This window comes from Mobula birostris, chromosome 7 (genome assembly GCF_030028105.1).
Source record: "Mobula birostris isolate sMobBir1 chromosome 7, sMobBir1.hap1, whole genome shotgun sequence".
In the NCBI taxonomy this organism is placed as follows: domain Eukaryota; kingdom Metazoa; phylum Chordata; class Chondrichthyes; order Myliobatiformes; family Myliobatidae; genus Mobula; species Mobula birostris.
In genome coordinates, this window is record NC_092376.1 from 150,948,846 (window position 1) to 150,976,737 (window position 27,892).

At 41.6% G+C, this 27,892-nt stretch overlaps 1 protein-coding gene across 1 annotated transcript; it reads right to left on the reverse strand.

Moving 5' to 3' along the window:
* cyp2u1 (cytochrome P450, family 2, subfamily U, polypeptide 1) lies at positions 1-26,199 on the reverse strand. Its single transcript, XM_072263940.1, has 5 exons — positions 25,827-26,199; positions 21,217-21,852; positions 18,102-18,263; positions 11,146-11,313; positions 1-7,786 (listed from the first exon to the last, which is right to left on the reverse strand). Exons 1-5 carry the CDS (start codon positions 26,182-26,184, stop codon positions 7,608-7,610), a joined length of 1,503 nt encoding a protein of 500 aa, XP_072120041.1. The 5' UTR covers positions 26,185-26,199; the 3' UTR covers positions 1-7,607.
* Between the last annotated feature and the right edge of the window lie 1,693 nt (positions 26,200-27,892).

A 27,892-nucleotide genomic window follows, 5' to 3' on the forward strand; every position in this document is an offset into this window, starting at 1 on the left:
GAAGCTTGATCCCGCTTTATAGTCAGCCTACCAAAAAATTACAATATGACCGATCAATTACAAATAGGACAATCCATAATAACTGTCTGGTTATAATACAGGATAAACAAGCAAGAACAACTAATTTAATAGATATAGCCATTCCAAACACACATAACCTACAGAAATCAATGTGAAAAACACCAGAAATATGTTAAATTAAAAAGATGAAGTTAAAAGACTATGGAACATGAACAGGGTATACACTGTCCCAGTATCTAGAGCTGGTATCATCCGAAAAGCACCACACAATAGCAAACAATTAGGGCTGCACAGGAATTTCTACATAAATCTTCAGAAAGCCGCATTATAAACACCACTAGAATGGTCCGAAAATTCCAGCAATTGAGAAATAAGTGTGCTTGGCTATGCCTGTACCTCAGGTTTTACTAGCTTGAGCTGAGGAAAAATGAATTTCAACAATAATAATATTAATAATAAATAAGCAATAAATATCAAGAACATGAGATGAAGGGTTCAGTGATGAGCAGATAAGTTGAATGAAGTTATCCCCTCTGGTTCAAGACCCTGGTGGTTGAGGGGTAATAACTGTTCCTGAACCTTCTTCCTAATGTCAGCAACAAGACATCATGCCCCGGGAGGTGGGGTCACTGATGATGGATGCTGCTTTCCTGCGACAGCGCTCCATGTAGATGTGCTCAATGGTGGGGAGGGCTTTACCCATGATAGGCTGGGCCGTATCCACTACTTTCTGTAGGCTTTTCCATTCAAGGGCACTAGTGTTCCCATTCTAGGCCATGATGCAGCTAGTCAATATATTCTCCACCACAGAACTATAGAAATTTGTCAAAGTTTTCTGAACATACACAAACTGTCACATGAGGGGTGCTGGGAACAGACCCAGATGCAAGACACAGACACTGAAGTACAAGGAACAGGACTTGACTAGAGTAGGGACATGACAGGATACAGGAAAGGAGCAGGGACAAGAACGCAGAGTAGGGCTAGGGATAGCGGGACCAGGACTAGGAACCATGGACTAGGAGACAAGGCTTGGACTCCGAGCCCGAGACTGGACAAGGACCCAGAACCTGGGTCTTGCCTCGGGCTCGGACCCCGGAACCAGGCAAGGACATGACATGGCTTCAAGACAGGACGTGGCTGGGGTCTAGAGGCCTGAGCTTGGAGACAAGACAAGGCTCGGACTCAGAGCCCGAGACTGGACAAGGACCCAGAACCTGGGTCTTGCCTAGGGCTCAGACCCCAGAACTGGGCAAGGACCTGACCATGGCTTGAGGCTGGGGTCTTGGGTCTTGAGCTTGGCTTGGGATCCTCGAGGCTTGGGGTCTTGGGTTGTGAGCTTGGCTGCGGGATTGTCGAGGCCCGGGCTCTTGGAGCTTGGCTTGGGGTCTTGGGTCTTGAGCTTGGCTTGGGGTCTTGGGTCTTGAGCTCGGCTGCGGGATCGGGGATCGTCGAGGCCCGGGCTCTTGGAGCTCAGGGACAGACTGGGAACCGAACATTAACATAGAGCCGGGACTTATCCTTTGACAAGCCCGGACTCATCTTTAACACGACACTAACATGAGACAGGACAGAACATAGACGTACAGCCGGGACTTATCTTAAGACAAGCCGGGACTCAACTCCTCCATACCAAGGTGGGACAGGTCCATCTGTTGGGTAACGGCAGGGCCGCCAGACATACCCAACAGAGGCAAAGACAAGACATGTCCCCCCGCAGGGCAACGGCAAGACAGCCTGACTTACCCCACGGAGGCGAGGACAAGAAGAAACAAACACCAAAGAACAACAGACAGTTCCACCTCTGCTCCAGGGTAGCTCCAAGTCTCAGTTCAGCCAGCAACCTCAGCTGGCTACAGAAACAGCCGGATCCCTACCTAGCTCAGAGTGGCTGGCAGCTACTCAGTTGGCCCGGGAAACAGCTGAATCCAGACCGCAAAGACTACTCCAATGAGTGGCAACAAGGCTCCATGAAGCAGTGGTCCTCCAACCAGGCCCAGAGATCACAAATGGTTTCACTAGCCTTCCATCAGCAGGTTGCTCCAAAGGGAGACTGACAAGACAAACCAGCAGCCCACAGTACTCACACGGCAAGCAGCCCACACGCAATCCCAAGACTACTTATATTGCAAGCCCAAAGATGGGAGTCAGGTGCCTTTGATTTAGTCAAACAAGGGTCAGCTGGAAGACCCGGAGTCCTGAGTCCACGGACCGGACCATGAACCACAATGGGGACTTCACGGACCGGACCATGACACAAACTTTGAAGAAAGTAGAAGCGCCGGTGTGCTTCTTCGTAATGCTATGTGCTGGACCAAGGACAGATCCTCTGTAAAGATATACCATGGAAGTTAATGTTGCTGACCCTCTCCACCTCTGATCCCCCTATGAGGAGTTTCTCATGGACCTATGGTTTCCTAATCCTGTATTCAATAATCTTGGTCTTGCTGACATTGAGTGAGAGGTTGTTGCTGTGGCATCACTCAGCCAGATTTTCAATCTCTCTCATATGTATATGCTGATTCATCACCACCCTTGATCCAGTGGTGTCACTGTCAAACTTAAGTCCAGGTTTGATTTCAACATTTAAGAGAGATTTGGATAGGTACATGTATAGGAGGGGTATGGCGAGCTGTGATCTGGATGCAGGTTGATGGGGCTAAGCAGATTAATAGTTCACATGCACTAGATGAGCTGATGGGCCTGTTTCTGTCCTGTAGTGTTCAATAATTCCATAACAGTAAAAGTTTCTATGGAGACATAAATAGGAAAATGGTGGCTTAGATAAATGTATGGCCTCTAGAGAATGAGACTGGTGAACTAATGACAGCAAAGAAATGGCAGTAATGTTGAATATGTTTTTTGCATCAGATGGACAAATTTCAAATAATATCATATAACTTACAAACATCCCAAATGGACAAATGCATGGAGCTAAGGCAGCAAGAGACCTGGGCCTGATGAATTGCATGCTAGGGTTCTAAAGGAAGTGGTTGCAGAGTTAGTGGATTCAATGGTTGAAAATTTTCAAAGTTTGCTAAACACCCAATTCTACCAGAAGTTTAGAAAATAGCCAATGTGAGTTCCTTGTTTAAAAAAAAGGCAGAAAGCAGGGAACTACAGAGCAGTTTGCACTTGCACTTGTCTGAGTTTCATTCCTTCACTCACTTTCCCATTTGACTGATATCCTGCTGTAATCTTACACACTATTCCATGAGTTATGATGTTATCTTCTAAGTTACTAATCATGTATCTATCCAAACATCTTTTAAATGTTGGATCATTTCACACATTTTGACAGACATTTTCAGGGGAGATGGACTGTTTTCATAAACAAGGGAAAATCTGTAGATGCTGGAAATCTGAGCAATACACACAAAAAATGGAGGAACTCAGCAGGCCAGACAACATCTATGGAAAAAAAAAAGTACAGTCGATGTTTCAGGCCAAAACCCTTCGGCAGGACTGGAGAAAAAAGCTGAGTACTAGATTTAAAAGGTAGGGGGTGGGAGAGAGAACTGGCAAGTGATAGGTGAAACTCAGAGGGGGAGGGATGTAGTAAAGAGCTGGGAAATTGATTGGTGAGATGATGTGAGAGAAGGTAAAAGGGGTGGGAAATGGAGAGGGGGTTGGGTGCATTACTGGAAGTTTGAGAAATCGATGTTCGTGTCATCAGGGTGGAGGCTACCCAAATGGAATATAATGTGTTGTTCCTCCATCCTAGTGTGGCCTCATTCCGACAGTGGAGGAGGCCAGACATCGATGGATATATCAAAATGGGAATGGGAAGTGGAATTAAAATGGGTGGCCACTGGGAGATCCCGCTTGTTCTGGCATACGGAGCATAGATGCTTGGCGAAGCAGTCTCCCAATCTACATCACATCTCATCGATGTACAAGGGGTCACACTGGGAACACCCAATACAGTAAATGACCCAAACAGACCCATAGGTGAAGTGTCACCTCACCTGGAAGGACTGCTTAGGGCCCTGGATGGTAGTGAGGGAGTAGGTGTAGGGGCAGGTGTAGCACTTGTTCCACTTGCAAGGATAAGTGCCACAAAGGAGAACATTGGGGAGGGACGAATGGAAAAGGGAGTCATTTGGGAGTGATCCCTGCAGAAATCAGAGTGGGCGGGGGGGGGGGGGGAAAGATGTGCTTGGTGGTGGGATTCTGTTGGAGGTGGCATAAGTTTTGGAGAATTATCTACTGGATGCAGAGGCTGGTGGGGTGGTAAATGAGGACCAGAGGAACCCTATCCCTGGTAAGGTGGCAGGAGGATGGGTTAAGGGCAGACATGCGTGAAATAGAAGAGATGTGGTTGAGGGTAGCATTGATGGTGGCGGAAGGGAAGCCCCTTACTTTGAAAAAGGACATCTCCTTCGTTCTAGAATGAAGAGCCTCATCCTGAGAACAAATGCAGCAAAGATGGAGAAATTGAGAAAAGGGGATGGCGTTTTTACAAGTAGTAGGGTGGGACGAGGCGTAGTCTAGGTAGTTGTGAGAGTCCGTGGGTTTGTAATAGACATTGGCGGATAAGCTGTCTCCAGAAATAGAGACAGTGAGATCGAAAAAGGGAAGGGAGGTATCGGAAATGGATCAGGTGAACTTGAGGGCAGAGTGGAAGCTGGAGACAAAATGAATAAAATCGACGAGTTCAACACAAGTGCAGGAAGCAGCACCAATGCATTTGTTGATGTAGCATATGAAAAGTGTGAGATGATTACCAGTGTAGGCTTGGAACATAGACTGTTCCACATAGCCAATAAACAGGCAGGCATAGCTGGGACCCATGCGAGTGCCCATGGCTACCCCTTTTGTTTGAAGGAAGTGGGAGGAGCCAAGGAAGAAATTATTGAAAGTGAGAACAAGTTCTGCTAGGCAGAGGAGAATGGAGGGGAACTGGTTAGGTCTGGTGTCCAGAAAAATGCAGCGAGATTTGTGGCCTTCCTGGTGGGGGTTGGAGGTGTATAGGGACTGGACATCCACAATAAAAATGAGATGATTGAGGCCAGGAAACATAAAATCCTTGAAAAGATCAAGAGTGCATGAGGTGTCACGGTTTCCATATCACATTTAGTGTGGTTGAAATGGTTATAATGTGTAAATAATCAGAGCTGTTAATTATGACTTCTGAGTGCAACCTTTATTTCCCAATTGTTCGGTGGTTGCATACATCAGTGTTGAGGCCAACCCACTGTTCTTAATTTTGACCTTTTGAAAAAGGAAATGCATTGGGCTGAGGTTGAATAGCAAACTATTATTTTAAAATATTACACTGGATGCCTTGACACAGGTAGAATGGAGGAGTGATTGACATTTTAAGAATGGGGTTGGGGTACATGGAAACAGCAGACCCTCCGAATAAAGAATGGTGAACATACAATTTTCACATTGTGAAAAGATAGTCAAAGCATGATTTTAGTCCTGAAGATCAGGACAGAGTATCTGAAGAACTTTAATATTTTCTGTGTAGTGTAAATGAGTATGAGTTGGCATCCTCAGCTATTGCTCAATTTACTGTATCTCTAACACCAACCTACTAACAACTTTCACCAGAGCTCACCCTAAACCCAGTCAACGCTGACACAAGCCTAAATCTCACACTTCAAAGCGTGCACACATTGACAACTGCTCCACAGTGGCAGCAAAGCTTAGAAAGACTGATACTCCTTCTTGCAGAAAGTGCAGTGAACCTGAGGAATTGGAGCTAACAAGAGAGAATATCATAACTGTAGGTTCTCAAACCAAGCAAAAACAGGCACTCAACAAAATGGCCATTGCTGAGACAATTGTCATCCCATTTATGATGCACATGTGAAGAAGGTCTTGCTGGTATAGGAGATTTTTTTTACATCACCCCAACCTTATTCATGTCTCTTTTTCCTTTCAGATATCCAAGAACAATGATCGATCTAAGGGAGAGAGCAAGGTACATGCATTCTAGTTTACTCACCATTATGACAGGCAACATATATGATTAACCAGAAATATTTACATATACAGTACCCTGCAAAAGTCTCAGGCACATGCAGTATATATAGATAGGGTGCCTTAGAACTTTGCACAGCACTGTAGTAATTTTATGTATTGCACTGTACTGCTGCAAAAAAAAACAAATATCATGTCATGTGTGAATGATGGTAAACCTGATTCTAATATGGGTCTCTATTGTGGACTGACAGTGGGAGGGGAGCAGGGAGAGGGGAATCATGGTTGGGAAAAGGGGAAGGGAGAAGCAGGGAGTGTAAGCACCACAGAGATATTCTGTAATGATCAATAAAGCAATTGTTTGGAATCAAGTGACCTTGCCTGGTATCTCAGGGCTGGATGTGTCTGCATGCATCAACCACACCACCACCCCAGTACTCCTCTGCCACCTGTCCCACACCCCTCCCACGGCACTCCGTCCTCGCCATTCCTAATATCCTTTGCTCCTACCATATTTACAAACCCGCTCACTGCACCACGTTGACAAATACAGTGCTATGTAGAAGTCTTAGGGATACTAGCTATATACTGTATATGTGCCTAAAACTTCTGCACAGTACTATATTCCAGATACCAATTCAGAAACTTTACTGGGAACATGGAATCCAAAATCATAGCTATGTCCATAATGTAGAAATCACATTGTTTTCAAAATCTTACAGACCTACTAAATTAGGAGAGAAAGTGCAATTGTCCCAATTATAAAGACCTGTAGCATTTGTTTCTTCATTATTTTTTCTTTCTTTCATTAAAATACCTAACAGCAAATACTGAAGGAAATATACATCTCACTTCAACCATGTGATTTTCATGAATTACCAGAGGATGATAAAACAAAAAGTGGTTCATGTGTCTTTTTCTTTGCATTGTTCACTGTAAGTTGTAGGCAGTCTTCAAGAGTAAAATATTTAAAATGAAATGCTTAAGAATGCATTGTCCATTCTATGTAAAGATGTCAGATTCAAGATATTAGGAAAAATAGGAAGTTTTCTGGTATGTTTAACTATTTCTGCAGAAGAAGAAAAATATATGTTCATAGAATGAGGCTGAATATTTAAAGCTGATTCTGTTTCATAAATTGCCAATGGTGACATATCTACGGTGCATATTGCTGCACCATTAAAGGAGAAAAATTAGAGATTGCCTTTTCATTCAAGTTAATATGGATGTAATATATACAAAGAACTGAAGAGATATCAGCTTGGTACTGTAGCAGTTAGAGCAATTGCTTTACAGCGCCAGTAATCACCAATCAGGGTTTGATTCCTGCCAGTCTCTATAAGGAATTTGTATGTTCTCCTTGTGACAATGTGGGTTTCTTCTGGGTTCTCCGGCTTCCTCCCACATTCCAAAGATGTATGGTTTGGGTTAGTGAGTTGTGGGCATGCTACGTTGGTGCCAGAAGGATGGCAAAGCTTGCGGGCTGTACTAAGCACAATCCTTGCTGATGCGATTTGATTCAAATGACGCATCTCAATGTATGCTTTGATGTTTCAATGTACTTGTGACAAATGAAGCTAATCTTTATTTTTGCCTTTTCTTCATTGCAGCAAATGATAAACCTTGGAAGACTGTAGCCTGTTCCAATATGTAACTTATCTCTTAACTGGAATGATTTTAAAAGGATGTGGAGAAAGAGTGAGACCAAATCGACCAGTCATGTTTGGTGCATCATTGGCTTCAGGAAGTTTGAAGAAAAATGACTGCAGGAGGCTGCTGAAGATAAGGAAGAGTTCCATCTTTGCCATTTGCTCTCCCATACAGATTCTTTTTCCTAGTCAAAAAAAAAGGATTGATCAATGTAAAACAAATCATTATTGCATCATTGCAGCATCATTCCAGTGACACATGGTGTAATATGGCTCCATTCTCATCACTACAGAGAGGCATCAGATTTCCAACATTGCAAAGCCCTATTCATAGAAACATAGAAAAACAACAGCACAATACGGGCCCTTCGGCCCACAACATGTACTTAGTTTAGAAATTACCTAGGGTTACCCATAGTCCTCTATTTTTCTAAGCTCCATGTACCTATTCAGGAGTCTCTTAAATGACCCTATCGTATCCGCCTCCATCGTCATCGTTGGTAGCCCATTTCATGCACTCAGCACTCTGCGTAAATACTTAACCCTGACATCACCTCTGTACCTGCTTACAAATACCTTAAAACTGTGCCCTCTCATGTTAGCCATTTCAGCCCCAGGAAAAAGCCTCTGACGATCCACACAATCAATGCCTCTAATCATCTTATACACCTCTCTCTATCAGGTCACCTCTCATCCTCCGTTGCTCCAAGGAGAAAAAGACAAGTTTGCTCAACCTATTCTCGTAAGGCATACTCCCCAATCCAGGCAACATCCCTGTAAGTCTCCTCTGCACCCTTTCTATAGTTTCTACGTCCTTCCTGTAGTGAGATGACCAGAACTGAGCACAGTACTCCAAGTGGGGTCTGACCAGGGTCCTATATAGCTGGAACATTACCTCTAGGCTCTTAAACTCAATCCCGTGGTTGATGAAGGCCAATGCACCGCATGCCTTCTTAACCACAGAGTCAACCTGCGCAGCAACTTTTGAGTGTCCTATGGACTCGGACCCTAAGATCCCCCTGATCCTCCATACTGCCAAGAGTCTGACCATTAATACTATATTCTGCCATCATATTTGAACTCCATCTGTCACTTCTCAACCCAGTTTTGCATACTATCGATGTCCCGCTGTAACCTCTGACAGCCCTCCACACTATCAACAACATCCCCAACCTTTGTGTCATCAGCAAATTTACTAACCCATCCTTCCACTTCCTCATCCAGGTCATTTATAAAAATCACGAAGAGTAAGGGTCCCAGAACAGATCCCTGAGGCACACCACTAGTCACCGATCTCCATGCAGAATATGACCCGTCAACAAGCACTCTTTGCCTTTAGCAATGGCAATGTCCCCATGGATCCCATGCCTCCTTACTTTCTCAATAAGTCTTGCATGGGGTACCTTATCAAAAGCCTTGCTGAAATCCATACACACTACATCTGCTACTCTACCTTCACCAACATGTTTGGTCACATCCTCAAAAAATTCAATCAGGCTCATATGGCATGACCTGCCTTTGACAAAGCCATGTCGACTATTCCTAATGAAGGCGAGGCGAAGTTAAGATGGCACTAAATGGCGACTCCTTTGCTTGCACCTTCAGAAACAGCTTCATTTCTATCTTTGATATCTCTTTTAGTCCCTTTTCAGGGTGTGGGAGTGTTCTTTTGAACACCCTGAACTGGATTTACACTCTGACTTTGGTTCTTTGCAGGAACAGGACCCGCTCTCAGGGCATCACAACCGGCCATTTTTTGATATCCGAAGGACACGGCCTGCAAGATGAGTGCGCCTTCAGGGTTCCGGAATTTCGTGGCTCCGGGGACTTGCTGATTCTAGGCCGATGCCCCTGACTGAAGCATTGCGGAAGAACACAGAACATTGGGAGCAGCTGGTTAGTTGCTGTGGGCTGTGTGCCCAGACAGCTGCGTCATTTTGATGTCGACTCTCTGGGCGTAGAGCTCGTAAAAAGCGACGCAACAGCCTTTTAACATCATAAATCAGTGTGTTGTTTCATATGTCTCCCCTCTCACTGTGAAATGGGGACATCTCTTTTTCCCCTATTAGGGAGAGAGAGAGAATCTGTGGTATGTCAAATTATTGGGTGAACGAGTAGTTTTTGGAGTACTGCATCTTTATTGATGCTTTGCTGCACGTTTGAGTGCTCGGTGGAGGGTGCTAATGCTTTTTTGCTGGTGAGGGGAGGGTCATTGCCTTGCTGCTGTTTGTGCCTGGGAGGGGGAGTTGGGGGGTCTTTGGGATTGTAACGTTTTAACTGTTATACATTCTTTGGGGCACTCCTCTGTTTTCGTGGATGTTTGCAAAGAAAAAGAATTTCAGGATGTACGTATGTTGTATACCTTTCTCTGATATTAGATGCATCTATTGAAACATTCCCATAAACCCCCCATCTCAGATTCTACCCCTCACCTATGACCTATGGACAACTTGCTGTGGCTGATTAATTGCCAACCTGCATATTTTTGCTACATGGGAGGGAACTGGTACACCCAGAAGGTCCAAACTCCACACAGACAGCATTCAAGGTCAGGATTGAACCCAGATCGCTGGTGCTGTGATGTAGCAGCTCAACTAGTTGTGCCAGTGTGCTATCCAAATATCATTTCTACATTTACCCTGGCAAGCTCCTAAGAATTTTATGTTTCAATAAGTTCATCTTGAGAGACAAAATAGGTTCTATCTGCTTAGTCCAGAAATCAAATTGGTAAGTCTTTCTTCAACTCTCTCCATTGTACGTTTCTTTGTTCTTAGGTAGACCAATAATGTCATCAGTATCCCTATATCATTTCAGCAAAACATCTCTACACTTGTACTCGTCCTCTTGCAATGAAGACCAGAACATTATTTGCCTTCCAGCTTTGCTTGCTGTAATGTTCAGTGATTTTTGCACAAGGACAAACATGTTTCTCCGACTCTCCAACTTATTTCCTTAGTTGACAAATAATACTGTTCACACGGAAGGACGTAGAGGAAATTGTTTTAATACAATTCTGCCTGTAACTGCAAGAAACTGCAGTGGGCTGTGGACACAGCTCAGCACATCATGGAAACCAGCTTCCCCTCCATGGATTCTGTTTACTCTTCTTACTGCCTCAGTACAGCAGCTAATGCAATCAAAGACCCACCCACCCTGAACATTCTCTCCTCTTCCCTCTCCCATTTGGCCAGAGGATATAAAAGCCTGAAGCCACATATTACCAGGCTCAAGGACAGGTTCTAGCCCACTGTTATAAAATTAATGAACCATCCCCTAGTGCAGTAAGATGGGCTCTTAACTTCACGGTCTACCTAGTTATAGCCCTGCACCTTATTGTCTGCCTGCACTGCACTTTTCCTTTAACTGTAACACTAAATACTGCATTCTGTTATTGTCTTCTCTTGGTATTACCTCAATGCATTATCGTAATAAAATGATCTGTATGGTTGACATGGTAACAAAGATTTCCCCTGTACCTCAGTTCAAGCAAGAACAATAAACAAATTTACCATTAAGAATACTACACTTGAAAGTAAACTCTTACCTATTCCAAAAGGCATAAAAGCTTCATTTTTTACTATGCTTCCATCTGTATCCAAGAAACGAGAAGGATTAAATTCATCAGGTTGCTCCCATCTGCTTGGATCTCTGTGGACTGACCACAGATTTGCAATCACAATGCTCCCCTTAGGAATGGTATAACCTTTGAACTCTGGGGGAAAAATCATTATTTGAGAGAGGGATAAATTATTCCAAAATTTCTTTGCTCAATCTGCTGAAATATTCATAAACATAGAAATCAAAATATTGTACTTCTGATTCCTGTAAATATTTTGTTTTTCTTACCTATTTAAGGGCCTTTAGACTATTCCCTCTGGTCCATTGACTATTAGATAGCCCTATGCAATTGGATTTGTTCCAAACAATTTACTTATTGCTGATGTTTTTGAGGGATAATGGTGTGAGGCAAATTGATTTTCCAGACATTTAAATTATAACTCATTATAAGGTTCATAATAAAATGAAAATAAACAATAAAGTCATAGCTGACTCAGATCTTATGTTAATTACAAACTAATAAAAAACAGCACAAAAATGTTTTAACTATTGTTATAATAGTAGGGAAACCACCCAGACTAGAATCTTTTTGCCAGCACTCTCTTACATCTGAGAAAGACACAGATTTTGATGGAAGCTAGGATGCTAACATACGTTTTAGTATTTCTAACTGATCTCAATAGCCTTTGTGCTTCAGAAGTTGGAGTACAATGAATTATTTGGTGAAAGAGGAGTTAATTTAGGGAAATGAACATGACCCAAAATGTCAACCGTGTATGGATTTGGCATGGTGATGATGAATTGAGATTTTGTAAGAAGAGGGTGGGAAAAAGATAGCAAGACCCAATCAGAAGAGAAAACTGATCAATAGCACGAGAGATTCAGCAGATGCTGGAAAACTTAAGGAGCATATACTAAGCAGTGGAGGAACTCATCAGTTCAAGCAACATCTATGGAGAGGAATAAGTAGTCAATGTTTCTGGCGAAGGCTCCTCATCAGGAAGGCTGGTCAATAGCATTGTGACTGTTAGTGCAAAGTCTGAGATGATGACGCTGGCTGATAAATATTTTCTAGGGCAGAGAACTGAAGTAAGTGTTTGCAAAAAGGGGAAAAAGAACTTACATTTATACAGCACGTTCAATATCTCTTGAAGGACACACTTTCCAGATAATGAAATAGCACACAAAGTGTAAGTATTGTTTACTGTAGGAATCATGACTGTTAATTTTGATGCATACAGTTAAGTTGCACAATGTAGTGATCCAGGTAATCCTTTATAATGTTGTTTGACAGATAAATTGTAAGCAAGACCCTGAAAATAACTTCTTTATTCTTTGATAATATGGCCTGTTGTATCTGAATGCATGCAGTATACGGCATAAGGTAGATGAATTTTCAGTACTTTTGCAGGTTAGCAGGTATGATGTTGTAGGTATTCCTCAACCACGGCTGGAAGATTACAGCTGGGAAATTAAGGTCCAAGGTCCAAGGAAACACACTGCATCAAAAGGATAGGCGGGAAGGCAGAGGGGGCAGGATTTCTCTGTTGGTAAAAAATGAAATCAAATTCCTAGAAAGAGGTGACATAGGGTCAGAAGGAGTTGAACCATTGTGGATAGAACTAAGGAACTGCAAGGATAAAAAAGACCCTGATGGGAATTGTATCCAGACCCCCAAACAGTGTGAGGATGTGGCCTACAAATTACAATGGGAGATAGAAGATGCATGCCAAAAGGGCAATGTTATGGGGGCCTTCAATATGCAGGGAGATAGGTAAAATCAGGTTGGTGCTGAATTACAGCAGGAGGTATTTCTAGAGTGCCTATAAGATGGCTTTTTAGAGCAGCTCATGGTTGAACCCTGAGAGGATCAGCTGTTCTGGATTGGGTGTTGTGCAATGAACCAGAATCGATTAGACAGCTGGAGGTAAAAGAACCCTTGGGGGAAAGTGATCGTAACATGATCGAATTCAGCCTGAAATTTAAGGAGAAGCTAAAGTTAGAGGTATTAGTATTACAGTGGAGGTAAAGAAATAACAGAAGCATGACAGAGGAATTGGCCAGAATTGATTGGAAAAGAACACTTGCAGGGATGAGGGCTGAGCAGTAATGGCTGGAATTTCTGGAAGCAATTCAGAAAGTACAGGATATATACATCGTAAAGAGGAAGAAGTATTCTAAAGGAAAGATGACACAATCGTGGCTAACAAGAGAAGTCAAAGTCAACATAAAAGCCAAAGAGAGAGCATATAATAGAGCAAAAAATAGTGGGAAGTTAGAGGATTGGGAAGCATTTAAAAACCATCAGAAGGCAACTAAAAAAGTTGTTAAAATGGTAAAGATGGAATACAAAAATAAGCTAGTCAATAGGATATCAAAAGTTTCTTCAGATACATAAAGTGTAAAGGAGAGGCGAGAGTGGACATTAGACCACTGGAAAATGATGTTGGGGAGGTCGTAATGGGGGACAATGAAATGGCAGACAAACTGAGTAAGAATTTTGCATCAGTCTTCGCTGTGGAAGTCACGAGAAGTATGGTGGAAGTTCCAGGTACCAGGGGGCATGAAGTGTGCAAAGTTACCATAACTAGAGAGAAGTTTCTTGGGAAACTGAAACGTCTGAAGGTAGATAAGACACATGGACCATCTGAATGAGGTGGCTGAAGAGATTGTGGAGGCATTAGTGATGATCTTTCAAGAACCACTAGATTTTAGAATGGATCCAGAAGACTGGAAAATTGCAAATTGCCACTTTTCAAGAAGGGAGAGAAGCAGAAGGAAGGAAACTATAGGCCTGTTAATCTGACCTCAGTGGCTGGGAAGATGCTGAAGTTGATTAAGGATGAGGTCTACATGATAAAATAGCCCATAGTCAGCATGGTTTCCTCAAGGGAAAATCTTGCCAGATAAATTTGTTGAACTTCATCGAAGAAATAACAAGTAGAACTGGCAAAGGAGAATCGGTTGATGTTATGTACTTGGACTTTCAGGCGGTCTTTGCAAGGTGCCACACATGAGGCTGCTTGACAAGCTATGAGCCCATGGTATTATAGGAAAGATTCTTTATAGATAAAGCAGTGGCTTAATGGCAGGAGGCAAAGAGTGGGAATAAAGGGAGCCTTTTCAGGCTGGCTGCCAGTGTCTAGTGGTGTTCCAAAGGGGTCTGTATTGGGACAGGTTCTTATTACGCTGTAGGTCCATGATTTGGATGATGGAATTAATGACTTTGTTGCAAAGTTTGCAGATGATATGAAAATGTGTGGATGGGCAGGTAGTTCTGAGGAAGTAGAGAGGCTACAGAAGGACTCAGATAGATGAGGGGAATGGGCAAAGACATGGCTGATGGAATATAGAATTGGGAAGCGTATGGTCAAGCACTTCGGTGGAAGAAATGAAAGGGTTGACTATTTTCTAAATGGAGAGAAAATACAAAAACCCAAGACACAAAGGGACTTGGGAATCCTTGTGCAGGATTCCTTAAAGGTTAATTTTCAGGTTGAGTCTATGGCAAGGAAGGCAAAAGCAATGTTAGCATTCATTTCAAGAGGACTACAATATAAACATAAGGATGTAATGTTGAGACTTCATAAAGCACTGCTGAAGCCTCACTTAGAATAATGTGAGGAGGTTTGGGACCCTTATCTTAGAAAGTATGTGCTGAAAATGGAGAGGGTTCAAAGGAGGTGCACGAAAATGATGGCAGGATTGAATAGCTTGTCATATGAAGAGAGTTTAGTGGTTCTGGGCCTGTATTCACTCTAGAAGTCAGAAGAATGAGGGGTGAGCTCATTGAAATGCATTGTATAGTGAAAGGTCTTAATAGAGTGGATGTGGAGATGATGTTTCCTATGGTGGGAGACCAGAAGAGGAATACCTTTAGCAAGAGAGTGGTGAATCCATGTAATTCTTTACCACAGGCTGCTGTGGAGGCAAAGTCTTTATGTATATTTAAGGCAGAGGCTGATAGATTCTTGATTGGTCAGGACATGAAAGGATACAGAGAGAAGGAAGGAGATTGGGGCAGAGAGGAAAATTGGATCAGCCATGATGAAATGGCATAGCAGGAGTGACGGGCCAAATTGCCTAATTCTGCTCCTGTATCTTATGGTGTTATGGACACATCCATAGAAGTTTGTCAAGGTTTTAGCTGTCATGCTGAATCTTTTGCAAACTTCTAAAGATGCAGAAGCATGCTGTGCTTTCTTCATAACTACACTTACATGCTAGGTTCAGGACAGATCCCCTAAAATGATAACACTGAGGAATTTAAAGTCGCTGAGCCTCTCCACCTCTGAGCCCCTTATGAAGACTGGTTCATGGATCTTCGGTGAAGTCAATAATCAGCTCCTTAGTCTTGCTGAAAGGTTGTTGTTGTTCAATCTCCCTCCTATCTCCTGATTCCTCAACCACCTTTGATTCAGCCAACAACAGTGGTGTCATCAGCAAACTTAAATGTGGCATTGCAGCTGTGCTTACCCTCACAGTCATAAGTACTAAGGCATCCGTTAGTCTTGCGAGACCATGGATCTGCGCCTGGAAAGTCTTCACTCTCCAAGGCGCAGGCCTGGGCAAAGTTGTATGGAAAACTGGCAGTTGCCCATGCTGCAAGTCTCCCCTCTCCACAACACCGATATTGTCCAAGGGAAGGGCAAAGACCAGTGTCATCGCAGAGCACTGTGTGGTTAAGTGCCTTGCTCAAGGACATAACAGGTTGCTTCGGCTGGGGCTCGAACTCACGACCTTCAGATTGCTACTCGAATGCCTTAACCACTTGGCCACGTACCCACCTAAGTATAAACTGAATAGAACAGGGGCCTAAACACTCAGAATTGTGGTGCACCGGTGCTGATGGAGATTGTGGAGGAGCTGTTGTTGCCAATCCAAATAGACTGCAGTTGCCAATTGAGAAAATTGAGGATCCAAATGCTTAAGGTGGTATTGAGGCCAAAATCTTGAAGCTTATTCAGTAGCTTAGGATATTGAATATCTGTCGTCAATAAAGAGCACCCTGATGTATGCATCTTTGCTGTCCAGATGTTCCAGGGTTGAGTGAAGTCAAAGAAATGGCATCTGCTGTGGACCTATTATGCCAGTAGCGGAACTAAGTAAATGTAGGATGGATCTAAGTCACTTCTCACACAGGAGTTGATACATTTCATCACTAACCTCTCAAAGTACTTCATCACTGTGGATGTACACTAAGTACTACTGGACAAAAGTCAATGAGGCAGGTTACTGTGTTCTTCTTAGGCATCGGTATAAATCAAGAGGGCTCGAAGCAGGTGGGTACCTCAGAATATCGAATTGAGAAGTTATAGATATCCGTGAACATTCCAGCCAGTTGATCAGCACAGGTCTTTAGTATTTGGCCTGGTTCATCCCGCTGGCCAGATGCTTTCCATGGGTTCACCCTCCTGAACAATGCTTTCATGTCGGGGACTGTGGAAATCCTTCATGTTTTGACAGTCAAAGCGAGCATAGAAGGAATTGAGCTCATCTGGGAGCAAAGCCTTGTTGTCACCTGTCGTCTGGTTTCACTTTGTAAGAAGCAATAGCATTCAAGCCCTGCCACAGCTGTCGAGCATCCTTCACTGATTCAAGTTTGGTCCGGAATTGCCACTTCATCTGTGATATGGCTTTCTGGAGATCGTACCTAGATTTCTTGTAACTTTCTTGGTTGCCAGACCTGAATGCCACCAATATGATCCTCAACAGATTACCGATGTCATGGTTCATCCAGGGCTTTTGGTTGGGGAAGACTGTGAATGCACTTATTAACATCATATAAATTCTGCCCATTCTGGTTAATTGAGACACATTGGACCAATACATTTTGGGCCAATTAAGCAGCTGCTCCAATTAGATGAAGTTTCATGGAAATAGTTAAAAAAAGTATAAAAAAGACAAATTGGTATAAAAAAAGTAACAACTTGTGTACTTAAATGAAATACAGAACAAATTAGAACACTACAGTACTATAAAACTGTGTATTAGTTCCTAATAGTTATCGACTGAGGAATTAATCCAGTGTACACAATGAACAAAATCAGCACAAACACCTAGTGTAGATAATGAACTGCCTTTATCCAATGCTTTCAATCACGGCATCCTCCAAATCTTTATTTTCATTGTAACATCCAAGATGGTTGTCAATACCTTCAAATTCTCTTAGTTCCTAACTTGAAGTAGTGAAATCATTTCATTTTCACTCCCAGCCATTTCTGGCATCACCAAGCCTTAATGCTTGAAACTATAGGGAGCAAAATAGTTTAGAATTGTCTTACTGATTATTTGTCACCAACTATCAGTGACAAAAGTCACTGATTTTGAACACAAACAACTGATGCTATTTAAAAACTGTTCACTCTGTGCATGTTTTACAGTCTGCTGGCCACACAAATGTATGTGACTGAAGCTAGTCAGAATCTGTTGGGCAACAGTCTCCTGCCCCAATTTAGCAGCGTGGTGTCCCAAATAAATGAAGACAATCCCAGCTATTTTATCAATTAGTTTTTGTTGTCCTAATTAAGTGGCTGCCCCAAATAACCAATGGCCCAAATAATTGGAATCTACTGTAACTTAATCAATAATTTGTCCCCATGGCAACCCTAACCTCAACCTATTTGAGATACTCCCTTTGAACTATCCATGCCTCCATCACAATCTCTGTACCTTTTTCTTGGTTTCCCAATTCTAATAAAAAAAACCTCAACCTGAAACATTGACTCTGTTTCATTTTCCATAGATGTTGCTTGATCTACTGAGTGTTTTTAGCCTTATATATCTTTATTTGCATATTATACTACTTTATTTGTGTCAATTAATAATATAAATACATAATGCCCAATTTATTAACTAATTATGTATATTCCAGCAGAAAACCTGATGAATCTTTAGAAGCTATTTCTTGAGTAATAACTGCTAATTTGGTAGCACACTTACCAACAGTTTCTGATGCCATATGTGGGATAGCTAATGGAACAACTGTTGTCATCCTCTGAATTTCCATTATTGTTGCTTCTGTGAATGGCATGTGATGTCTGTCTTTGTAAGAAGGAAGTCTAGACTCACCGATAATGGCTATGATTTCTCTATGAACCTGTTCTGCAAAAAGAAGAATTTTATTTACAGACCAATCCACCATGCCTTATATCATCATAGTCATAGGTCTGTCTCAGTTAATTATGAGTGGAATAAAAGTGAGTAAAACCTGGTAATTCATGAATATTATGTTAAATTAAATGTCAAGTTTCTGCTCAAAATTGTTTTATACAAAATACATGACCTAACAATGAGAAAAGCTCCGAGTAATGTCAGCAAGACCAAGGAGCTGATTATTAACTTCAGGGGGAAACCAGAGGTCTATGAACCAGTCCTCATCAGAGGATTAAAGATAGAAAGGGTCAGCAGCTTTAAATTCCTCGATATTATCATTTCAGAGGATCAGGTCTGGGCTCAGCACGTACTGTAAGTACAATTACAATGAGAGAATAACAGTGACTCTACTTCCTCGGGAGTTTGCAAAGATTCGCATGACATCTATAAATTTGACAAACTTGTATAGAGCTTATTGACTGGCTGCATCACAGCCTAGTAGGGAAACGCCAATGCCCTTGAACAGAAAATCTTACAAAAAAAGTAGTGGAGACGACCCAGTCCATCATGGGTAAAAGTCTCCCCACCATTGAGCACATCTGCATGGAGCTTTGCTGTAGGAGAGTAGTATCCATCAATCCATCATCAGGGACCCCCACCACCAGGTCATGTTTTCTTCTCACTGTTGCCATCAGGAAGAAGGTACAGGAGTGTCAGGACCCTCATAACCAGGTTTAGGAACAGTTACTACCCCTCAACCATGAGCCTCCTGAACCAGAGGGGATAAGTTCGCTCAACACTGAACTGTTCTCATAACCCATGGACTTACTTTCAAGGACTCTTCATCTCAGGTTCTGAACATTTATTGCTCATTTATTCATTATAATTGTTATTATTATTTCCTTTCTTTTTGTGTTTGCACAGTTTATTGTCTTGTGCACATTGGTTGCCTGCCCTTTTGGTGCAGTCTTTCATTAATTCTGTTATGGTTATTGGATTTAGTACGTAAGTATAACCACAAGAAAATAAATCTCAGTGTTGTATATGGTGACATACATGTACTTTGAACTTTGAATGTCAATGCACTCTCACCTTTGTAATATATAACATATATCTTAAATATTGTAAATCAATGCAAAGTGCCTTATAGAGGTATTAGCAAACAAAATTTGACCCTTATTTATACTAGGTCCATTGTTTAGAGATAAGGCACATTTTATAAGAAGAGAAAATAGATAGAAAGCTGAGGCTAAGCATTTCAAAGAGGGAATTTCACCGCTGAAGATTTTGGCAATTTAATTCAGTTAGCAATGAATGGGCTAATGAAATTGGAGATGTTGCAGTGATCAGGTGAAAAGAAATACAGATATTGCTGAGATGTAGAGCTGGAAAATAGAAGAATAATGATGGAATATTTTTAGCTGAAATTTTCAAAACCAGGATGAGAATTGTAAAAATGGTTTAACTGTTTAATATCAAATACAAGGTCTAGGATAAAGGTAGCAGACTACGGAGAACATCAAGTGTAGAAGATAGAAGAGGGGAGGCTGGAAGTGAAATCAACAAATACAAGTTTGAGGGTTTCAGCTGCATGAAATGGTGGGGAAGGGAGGAGTGAATCAACATTTTGATTGCAGAAATGGGATGCTTTGGTAGACCTTTTGCTGTCAGATATAACACCAACCAAAGTCTGATAATTACCACAGCAAGGGATGGCGCCAATGGCTAAGAAGCAGCATTGATTTAACTTGCTCAGGGAAGCTCGCTGCCCATATTTGCACTAAAGATCTTCAAACTTTACATCTGTGGATCCATCAGTATAAGTTTACTACTAAGCAGGTCCAGGTCCAAAAATGTGAGGCTCTTGTCTTGTACGATGAAGTGCAGTCATGTGACCACTCCAGAACAACAGACACTCGTGAAACATTCCATAAAACTTTGGCAGCAGAGTAAAATACACAGCTTTGCATGAGATGAAGGCTATCATTTTTAGAATGTTTCTAAATATTTCTGATATTCAAAAGCAATTAAAGATTAATAAAACAATTTAAAAAGTAATAATAATTGCATCTCTTCAACCATTTTTAAAAATCAAAAAAACTGAAAATGTAATTACATCAAAGTTGCTGGTGAATGCAGCAGGCCAGGCAGCATCTCTAGGAAGAGGTACAGTCGACGTTTCAGGCAGAGACCTTTCGTCAGGACTAACTGAAGGAAGAGTTAGTAAGAGATTTGAAAGTGGGAGGGGGAGGGGAGATCCAAAATGATAGGAGAAGACAGGAGGGGGAGGGATGGAGTCAAGAGCTGGACAGGTGATAGGCAGAAGGGATACGAGAGGATCATGGGACAGGAGGCCCGGGGAGAAAGACAAGCGGGGGGGGGGGGAACCCAGAGGATGGGCAAGGGGTATAGTCAGAGGGACAGAGGGAGAAAAAGGAGAGTGAGAGAAAGAATGTGTGTATAAAAATAAATAACGGATGGGGTACGAGGGGGAGGTGGGGCATTAGCAGAAGTTAGAGAAGTCAATGTTCATGCCATCAGGTTGGAGGCTACCCAGACGGAATATAAGGTGTTGTTCCTCCAACCTGAGTGTGGCTTCGTCTTTACACTAGAGGAGGCCGTGGATAGACATGTCAGAATGGGAATGGGAAGTGGAATTAAAATGTGTGGCCACTGGGAGATTGAAAATGTAATTAGTTGGAGAAAAAGTAACTAATGTTATTCTTTATTAGTGTATTATTTCAACCTTTGGCAAAAGTATGTAGATGAGCTTTTATGTATTGAAATGTAGATGAATCACTTGGCTCTGGATAATGCCACCACCACCCTTCTTAATGAAACCTCCATGCTTAATAGGTTTCCATTATTCTTATTATGATTGGGATACTGTTTATGACATGTGCACATATCATCCTTCTACTAAATATATAGAAGCATTACATAAAATATGGTTAATCATTACCTTGGACTTCTGGATATGAAGCCATTATAAGAATAGCCCACAACAAAGTATTGGATGTTGTATCTGTCCCTGCCACAAAGAGATCACCAATGGTGTAAAATAAATAATCTTCACTGAAGCTTGTATTTTGGTTCCGTTGTATTTCACAGTCTACTTCTTTTAGATAAAAATCAATAAAATCACGTGGGTTTTCAGGATCCATAGTTTTTCGGTGCTCAGCGATGATTTTTTTCAGAAATGAAGTTACATTCTTTACGGTTTGGGCAACCTCTCTGAAAGGCCCAAAAGGTAAATACCTAAGGACAGGAAATACATTGATAAGTATTGCAGGGCTGTCTGATGCTAATTTCATTCCTCGAGCAATCAGATGCAAAATGGATTTAAATTCTTCATCATCATAGTCAAACCGTTTTCCAAGGCACATTGAACAAATAATGTTGGATACAGCATTATTAATAACATGACAAGGAGAAAAGGCTGTTCCCACTGCTTTCGAAAGCTGTGACTTCACAATTTTCAGTTCCTCTAAGATCTTAGGCTCTAAATCAAGTTTCCCAAAACCGAAATGCCTCAAAATTGAGAGGGAGAATCTTCTTTGCTCCTTCCAGACCAAACCATATGGTGCAAAGACTATTCCTGAAAATAAACACAGATGTACATTTATTTATTACTTTAATACGTACCTGAATATTCCTAAATATTTCACCAACCTAAATTATTTTATAATTATGTACTTTCTAAAGCTAGAGAAAGTATGACCAAGCACAAAAAGGAAACAATCGGCTGGGGGAACTCAGTGCATCAGCCAGAATTTCTGGGGGAAAAGGAAATGTCAATGCACACAGTTGAGACCCTTCATTGGAGAGTGAGGAGGAAAGATAGCTAGTACAAAGAGGAAAGTGTGAGGGGTCAGACAGGTCAGTAGGTATGGCGACACTGGCAGGCTGCCCCCAGTACATCCTTAGGTGTGTTAGTTGTTAACGTAAATCACACATTTCACTGATGTGTTGATATACATGTGATAAATAAATCTGAATTTGAGTAGGTGATTGTTGGATCAAGGAAGGGTGATGGATGATGGACAAGTGGAGTTAAGTGATGAAGGGATGGGGTAGATGGGAGGGAGTGTAAAGGTGGAGCCTACTGCCGTTAGTCTAGGAATGTTAAAATCAGATGAGTGAGGAAGCTGATGATGAATACATCAGGGGAGAAATGAAGGGAAGAAAGAACCAGATGGGGGAGTGGTGCCAGTGGGTGAAATGTGTGGGATCTGGGTGTATAGAACTAGGAGGCAGACAAAAATAAATATTGGGGGTTGGAGGGGTTTGGGAGGAAAAGGGGAACTTCTAATCCTGATGCAGGGTCTCAATGCAAAATGTTGACAATTCCTTTCCTCCAGCAGATGCTGCCTGACTCACTGACCTCCTCCAGTAGTTAGTTCTTTGCTCTAGTACCCAGTCTCTTGTGTCTCTGAAGTAAGACCCATTTATACATTTCATCCTATTTTAAGACTATTATGTTAATAGGATTTGTGAAATAAAATTATTTTCAATTACATTACATTCAGTTCAGTTCAGTGGAATAGTTCTCAGCAAACAACAAGTAAATTCCAAGTGTGGGACATCATGTTACTGCATTGAGCCCATATCACTCTACTCCTTCCCCATCTACTTTTCCTTTAAACCTTTCTCACAATATCTGTCTCTACTGCCTTCGCTAGCAACTCATTCCAAATATTCACCACCCTTTGAATGAAAAATTCATCCCTCAGATCTCCTTTTAGTTTTCTCCCCTCATATTCTAGACTCCCTACCCTGGGAAAGAAGATTCTGCCCTCATAATTTTGTAAATCTCTGTAAGGTGAACAGTCACCGTCCAACATTCCAATAAGAATAAACCAGCCAATCCAATCTCTCCTTGTAACTATAGTCCTCCAGTCCTGGCAACACCCTGGTGAATCTCTCCCACACTGTCTCTGTTGCTACCACATCCTTCCTGTAGGGTGGCAATGAAAGCTGTACACAATATTCTGTGCAGTCAAACTTCTATTCAGTTTCTAGAGTAGGTTACATGGTCAGCACAACATTGTGGGCTGAAGGACCTATAATATGCTGTAAATTTCAATGTTCTGTTTGGACTAAGAGAAATTCTTGCTTGAAATGGTGCAACAAGACCAATTTCGTTATTACTATTTCTTTGAATTATTCTCAAAATGCAAGTTACTAATAATATTTACTCTCATATAAGAGGAAATTATTATAAAAGTTGAGATGTCTTTTTGCATTTGTACCAAACAAATACAAAAAGACATCTCAACTTTTATAATAATTTCCTCTTAAATGAGAGTAAATATTATTAGTAACTTGCATTTTGAGAATAATTCAAAGAAATAGTAATAACGAAATTGGTCTTGTTGCACCATTTCAAGCAAGAATTTCTCTTAGTCCAAACCAGCACCTTAAACTATATAGGCTTCCAAACCCTCCTAGTGTCTGCATGAATCAAGTAGTTGGTCCCACTTGAATATGTAGGTTTATCATAATATTTTAGGTAACTGTTCGAAATAAATTATTATCTGGGGTCTCTAGCAGTCTATAAAGTCATTGCTGCAGTACTCTTAAAGAGATGGAATTTTTCTGTATTCTTGTTTCTGTGAAACAAAAAGCAACTTTCTGCATTCCATAACTGCAAGCTTATAAGATGTATCTCATGATAGGCAACAGATCTGAAATGTGAATCCTCTCGATGCTACCTGACTTGTTCAACTGCACCACATTTTTTTTCTGTTTTTCCACAGCAATTTACATTGAGAAATATAGTCTTCAAATCGATGAAAGATCAGCGTAACATTTCGGATGAAAAATTTCACCTCTGACAATGCTGCATTCCCTTAGAATTGCACTGATGTATTAGCCGAAAGCATAAGTCACGCACCTGCCACACTCTCCACACACAGCAGCATGGACTTTGATTTATAGGAAATATCATACTTACAAAATGAATATTTTCATTTAAATACAAAGTAGGAGAAACTTCAGGAGTTATAGAACTTTGATGACAGCGTTAGTGTACTAAATGCTGCCCCAATAACATAAATCACAATTCTATAGCAACATCCATATTTCCAAAATCTTTGAAAGAATACTGTACTATCAATCTTCCTTTTTGATCTAAATTACATGCGTAATTTTCACAATATTTTTCTAACCATGAAGGAGAGCTGGGCCCTATTGGAAAGCACACTATCTAAACAGTGATATTGCTCATGACTTGTATGTCTTTTGCATGGAGCAGTAGCTCTAGCTATGACTAGAATCTGCCCCCGCAGTACCGTGAAATGTCTTTAAACCATTAGTACACCAAGTCATTACAGAAACGGTTTCATGAGAAATTGATTCTAATCTGCTCTGTAAATTACCCTGAATTTTTATACAACTCTAGCCTTTATCAATTCTGATTTTCTTTTATGGAATCAGTCTCTGAAGCAAGAAATATTTGAGGGTAACATTTTTCCCCTTTAGGTATTTGTGGGAGGCCACTGGAGTTTTATTTTTCTTTTTTACATTTTGGATTTTTTTGATTGGAGAATGGGTTTTTTCTTTTTTAATTATTTTGAGATCCTTCCATGATTTGTCCCACTACTTCTTTGCTTTTTAAGTTAACAGTGCTTACTGCCGTCATAGTTAAGGGAATCAATTCACTTTACATAACTTATTAAAGCATTTTATATCTTCTGCTACAATTGATAATCTTAACTGAATTGTCATGTTGACTGTGTTGCTGATATTTTTCCATTGATTTCAGAGCTCCTACGTAGGAGCAGAGGTGTTAAAATGTTCTTATTTGTGTGTCCCTTTCAAGTTCCAGTCTCTTAATCGCATAACTTTGGCCTTTCCCCTGGTTTCTCCCTACTGTGATGTCTAATTGTGATTGGAACCAAAGATTCCAATGAAATCGTATAGCATTTATAACTTCTCAGATTCTTTTGCCTCTTCTGTTTCAATTATTTCCTTTTTAGCTCAAAAATATTCCTTGAAGACCAATAACCTGGGAAAAAAAGACAAGTGCACATCAACTGGGGAATAGTTTAAAAATCATTTAATTTCCAGCTGCCTAACCTATAATGCTTTCTCAGTTTTAACTATTTGCACATCATCCATTAGCACCCTCTTTAGCCAGTTATTAGCTCTACCACAAATAGTTGTCTGCTTGCATGGTATTTAAGATAATTGCCACCTGCTGACACACTTGATAACTGAGTGATAATGTGTCACTTATTTTTAGTGACAGTACTCAATTACCCACTGATAGCCTTCTTTAATAAAAGGCTATTTTATTCACATACATTCTTTTAATCAGAAAGGATACCGTCTTCAACTGGTGCAATTTTTAAGCAGTAGGGCTATTGTCATCTACGGGTGATTTTTTTTATTGATGCACTCTAACTGGATGATGATCAAACAATAGCATCTAATTTAATCATGTGGTGCTTGGGCAGATATTGGCTTGTTTTAGAGCACGTTGACTTTTATGGACCCGAATCAGTTGGTAAACTATTAATCGGTTAGTAATCTGACAGTTACTAGAATCCTCTCCACCCCCTCTCTAACCTTTGCGCTGGGTTATGATTGTTATCAGGGGAATGGTTGGTCTGTCGGAGAACACGTCGGCCTTGCGTTGCAGTGCATCTCGAACCGCCTCGAAACCATTCAGCACCACCAGGAGCCAGTTACCCAGGTAGAAGCTGGAGACGCTGCCGTATGTTTCTGCCATGGCACTAAACAGCAGATGCGGAGGGAGCCGAGCTTCCGATCCGAGGACCGGTAGTGAGCCGATCAGGGGCCAGCGCCGCGGGCCGGCGGGAAGCCTGGCGCGGTCCCGAGCCCAGCGCTTCATCACGTAGTGAGTCAACAGGAAAACAGCGGCCATCAAGAGGGCAGCGAACCAGTTAAAGCCATCCGCCGCCATGTCCCTCTGGGCGACACGCTCGCACGGCAACGTCACGCAGGCCGGGGTCAAAGTGCGTGCGGGGCCTAACCTTCGGAAGCAAAAGGCTTTAAATGCCGGAGAGGCTCAGCAACTCGGGTAGCGACCGCTGTTGGAAGGGGAATAGAGTCAACTTTCAGCTCGAAAACCTTCCTTAAGACTGGAGGGAAAGAAAACAAATTAACAGAGTTTCAGAGCTGCTGGGGAAGGAATGGAGAGGATGAAGGGAATATCTGATGAATTTGCCGAGGTCTTCTGCAAACCCGAAAGTATGAAATGAGGGTATTTTGGGAGTAAGAATAGAACATAGAAATCTACAGCACATTACAGGCCCTTCGGCCCACAACGTTGTGCCGACCATTTAACCTACGGTAGAAGCTGCCTAGACTTGCCCTACTGTATAGCCCCTATAATTTTCTAAGCTTATGTACCTATCTAAGAGTCTCTTAAAACACACTATTGCATCTCCCTCTGCCACTGTTACCGGCAGTGTATTCCATGCACCCACCACTCTGTGGGGAAAACTCATCCCTGATATCCCCTCTGTACCTACTTACAAGCATCTTAAAACTATACTCCCTCATGTTAGCAATTTCAGCCCTGGGGGGGAAAAAAGCCTCTGGCTATTTGTACAATCAATGCTTCTTGTCATCTTACACACCCCTTATCAAGTCACCTCTCATCCTCCATCATTCCAAGGAGACAAGGCCAAGTTCACTCTACCCATTCTCATAAGGCATGCTATCCAATCCAGGCAACATCCTTGAAAATTTCCTCGGCATTCTTTTTACTGTATCTACATCCTTCCTGTAGTGAGGTGACCAAAACTGACCAATACAAACAAAGGAATATAAAACTTGAGAATTTAAGGCTATGGGGCATAACAATAGCCAGGATATGTTAACAATGAGAGAAAAACTGAGCCAATTTCACAGATGGATGAGTTAGGCCATAGACAATGAAACACCAGAGCAGAATTAGGCCATTTGCCCCATTGAGTTTGCTCTACCATTCAATCGTGGCTGATCCTTTCTTCCCTCCTCAGCCTCACTTTCCAGACTTCTTCCCATAACATTTGATGCCTGTCCAATCAAGAGCCAATCAAGCTCTGCCTTAAATACATACAACGACCTAGCCTCCACAGCTGCCCGTGTAACAAATTCACCAACTTCTGGCTGAAGAGTTTTCTCCACATCTGTTTTAAATGGACACCCTCTTTCCTGAGGCTGTACTCTCCTGTGATGACTGATTTATTTCTCCTGCCTTCTCCCTGTAACCTTTGCTATCCTTACTAATCAAGGAATTATCACGCTCCACTTTAAACATACTCAGTGACTTGGCCTCCATAGCCACCTGTGACAATGAATTTCTCAGATTCATATTGCTTCTGATTTCTATTCTAAAAGAAGGTCCTTCTATTCTGAGGCTGTGCTCTCTGGTCTAACACTCTCCACTAAAGGGAACATCCTTTCCACATCTACACTGTCTAGGCCTTATAACATTCAAAAAGTTTCAATGAGATCCCCCGTCATCCTTCTAGATTCCAATGAGTACAAAGCCAGAGCCGTCAAACATTCCTCGTATTATAATCCTTTCATTTCAGAAATCATCCTTGTGAACCTCTTCTGAACTCTCTCCAATGCCAGCATATCTTTTCTTAGACGACGTGCCCAAAACTATTCACAGTACT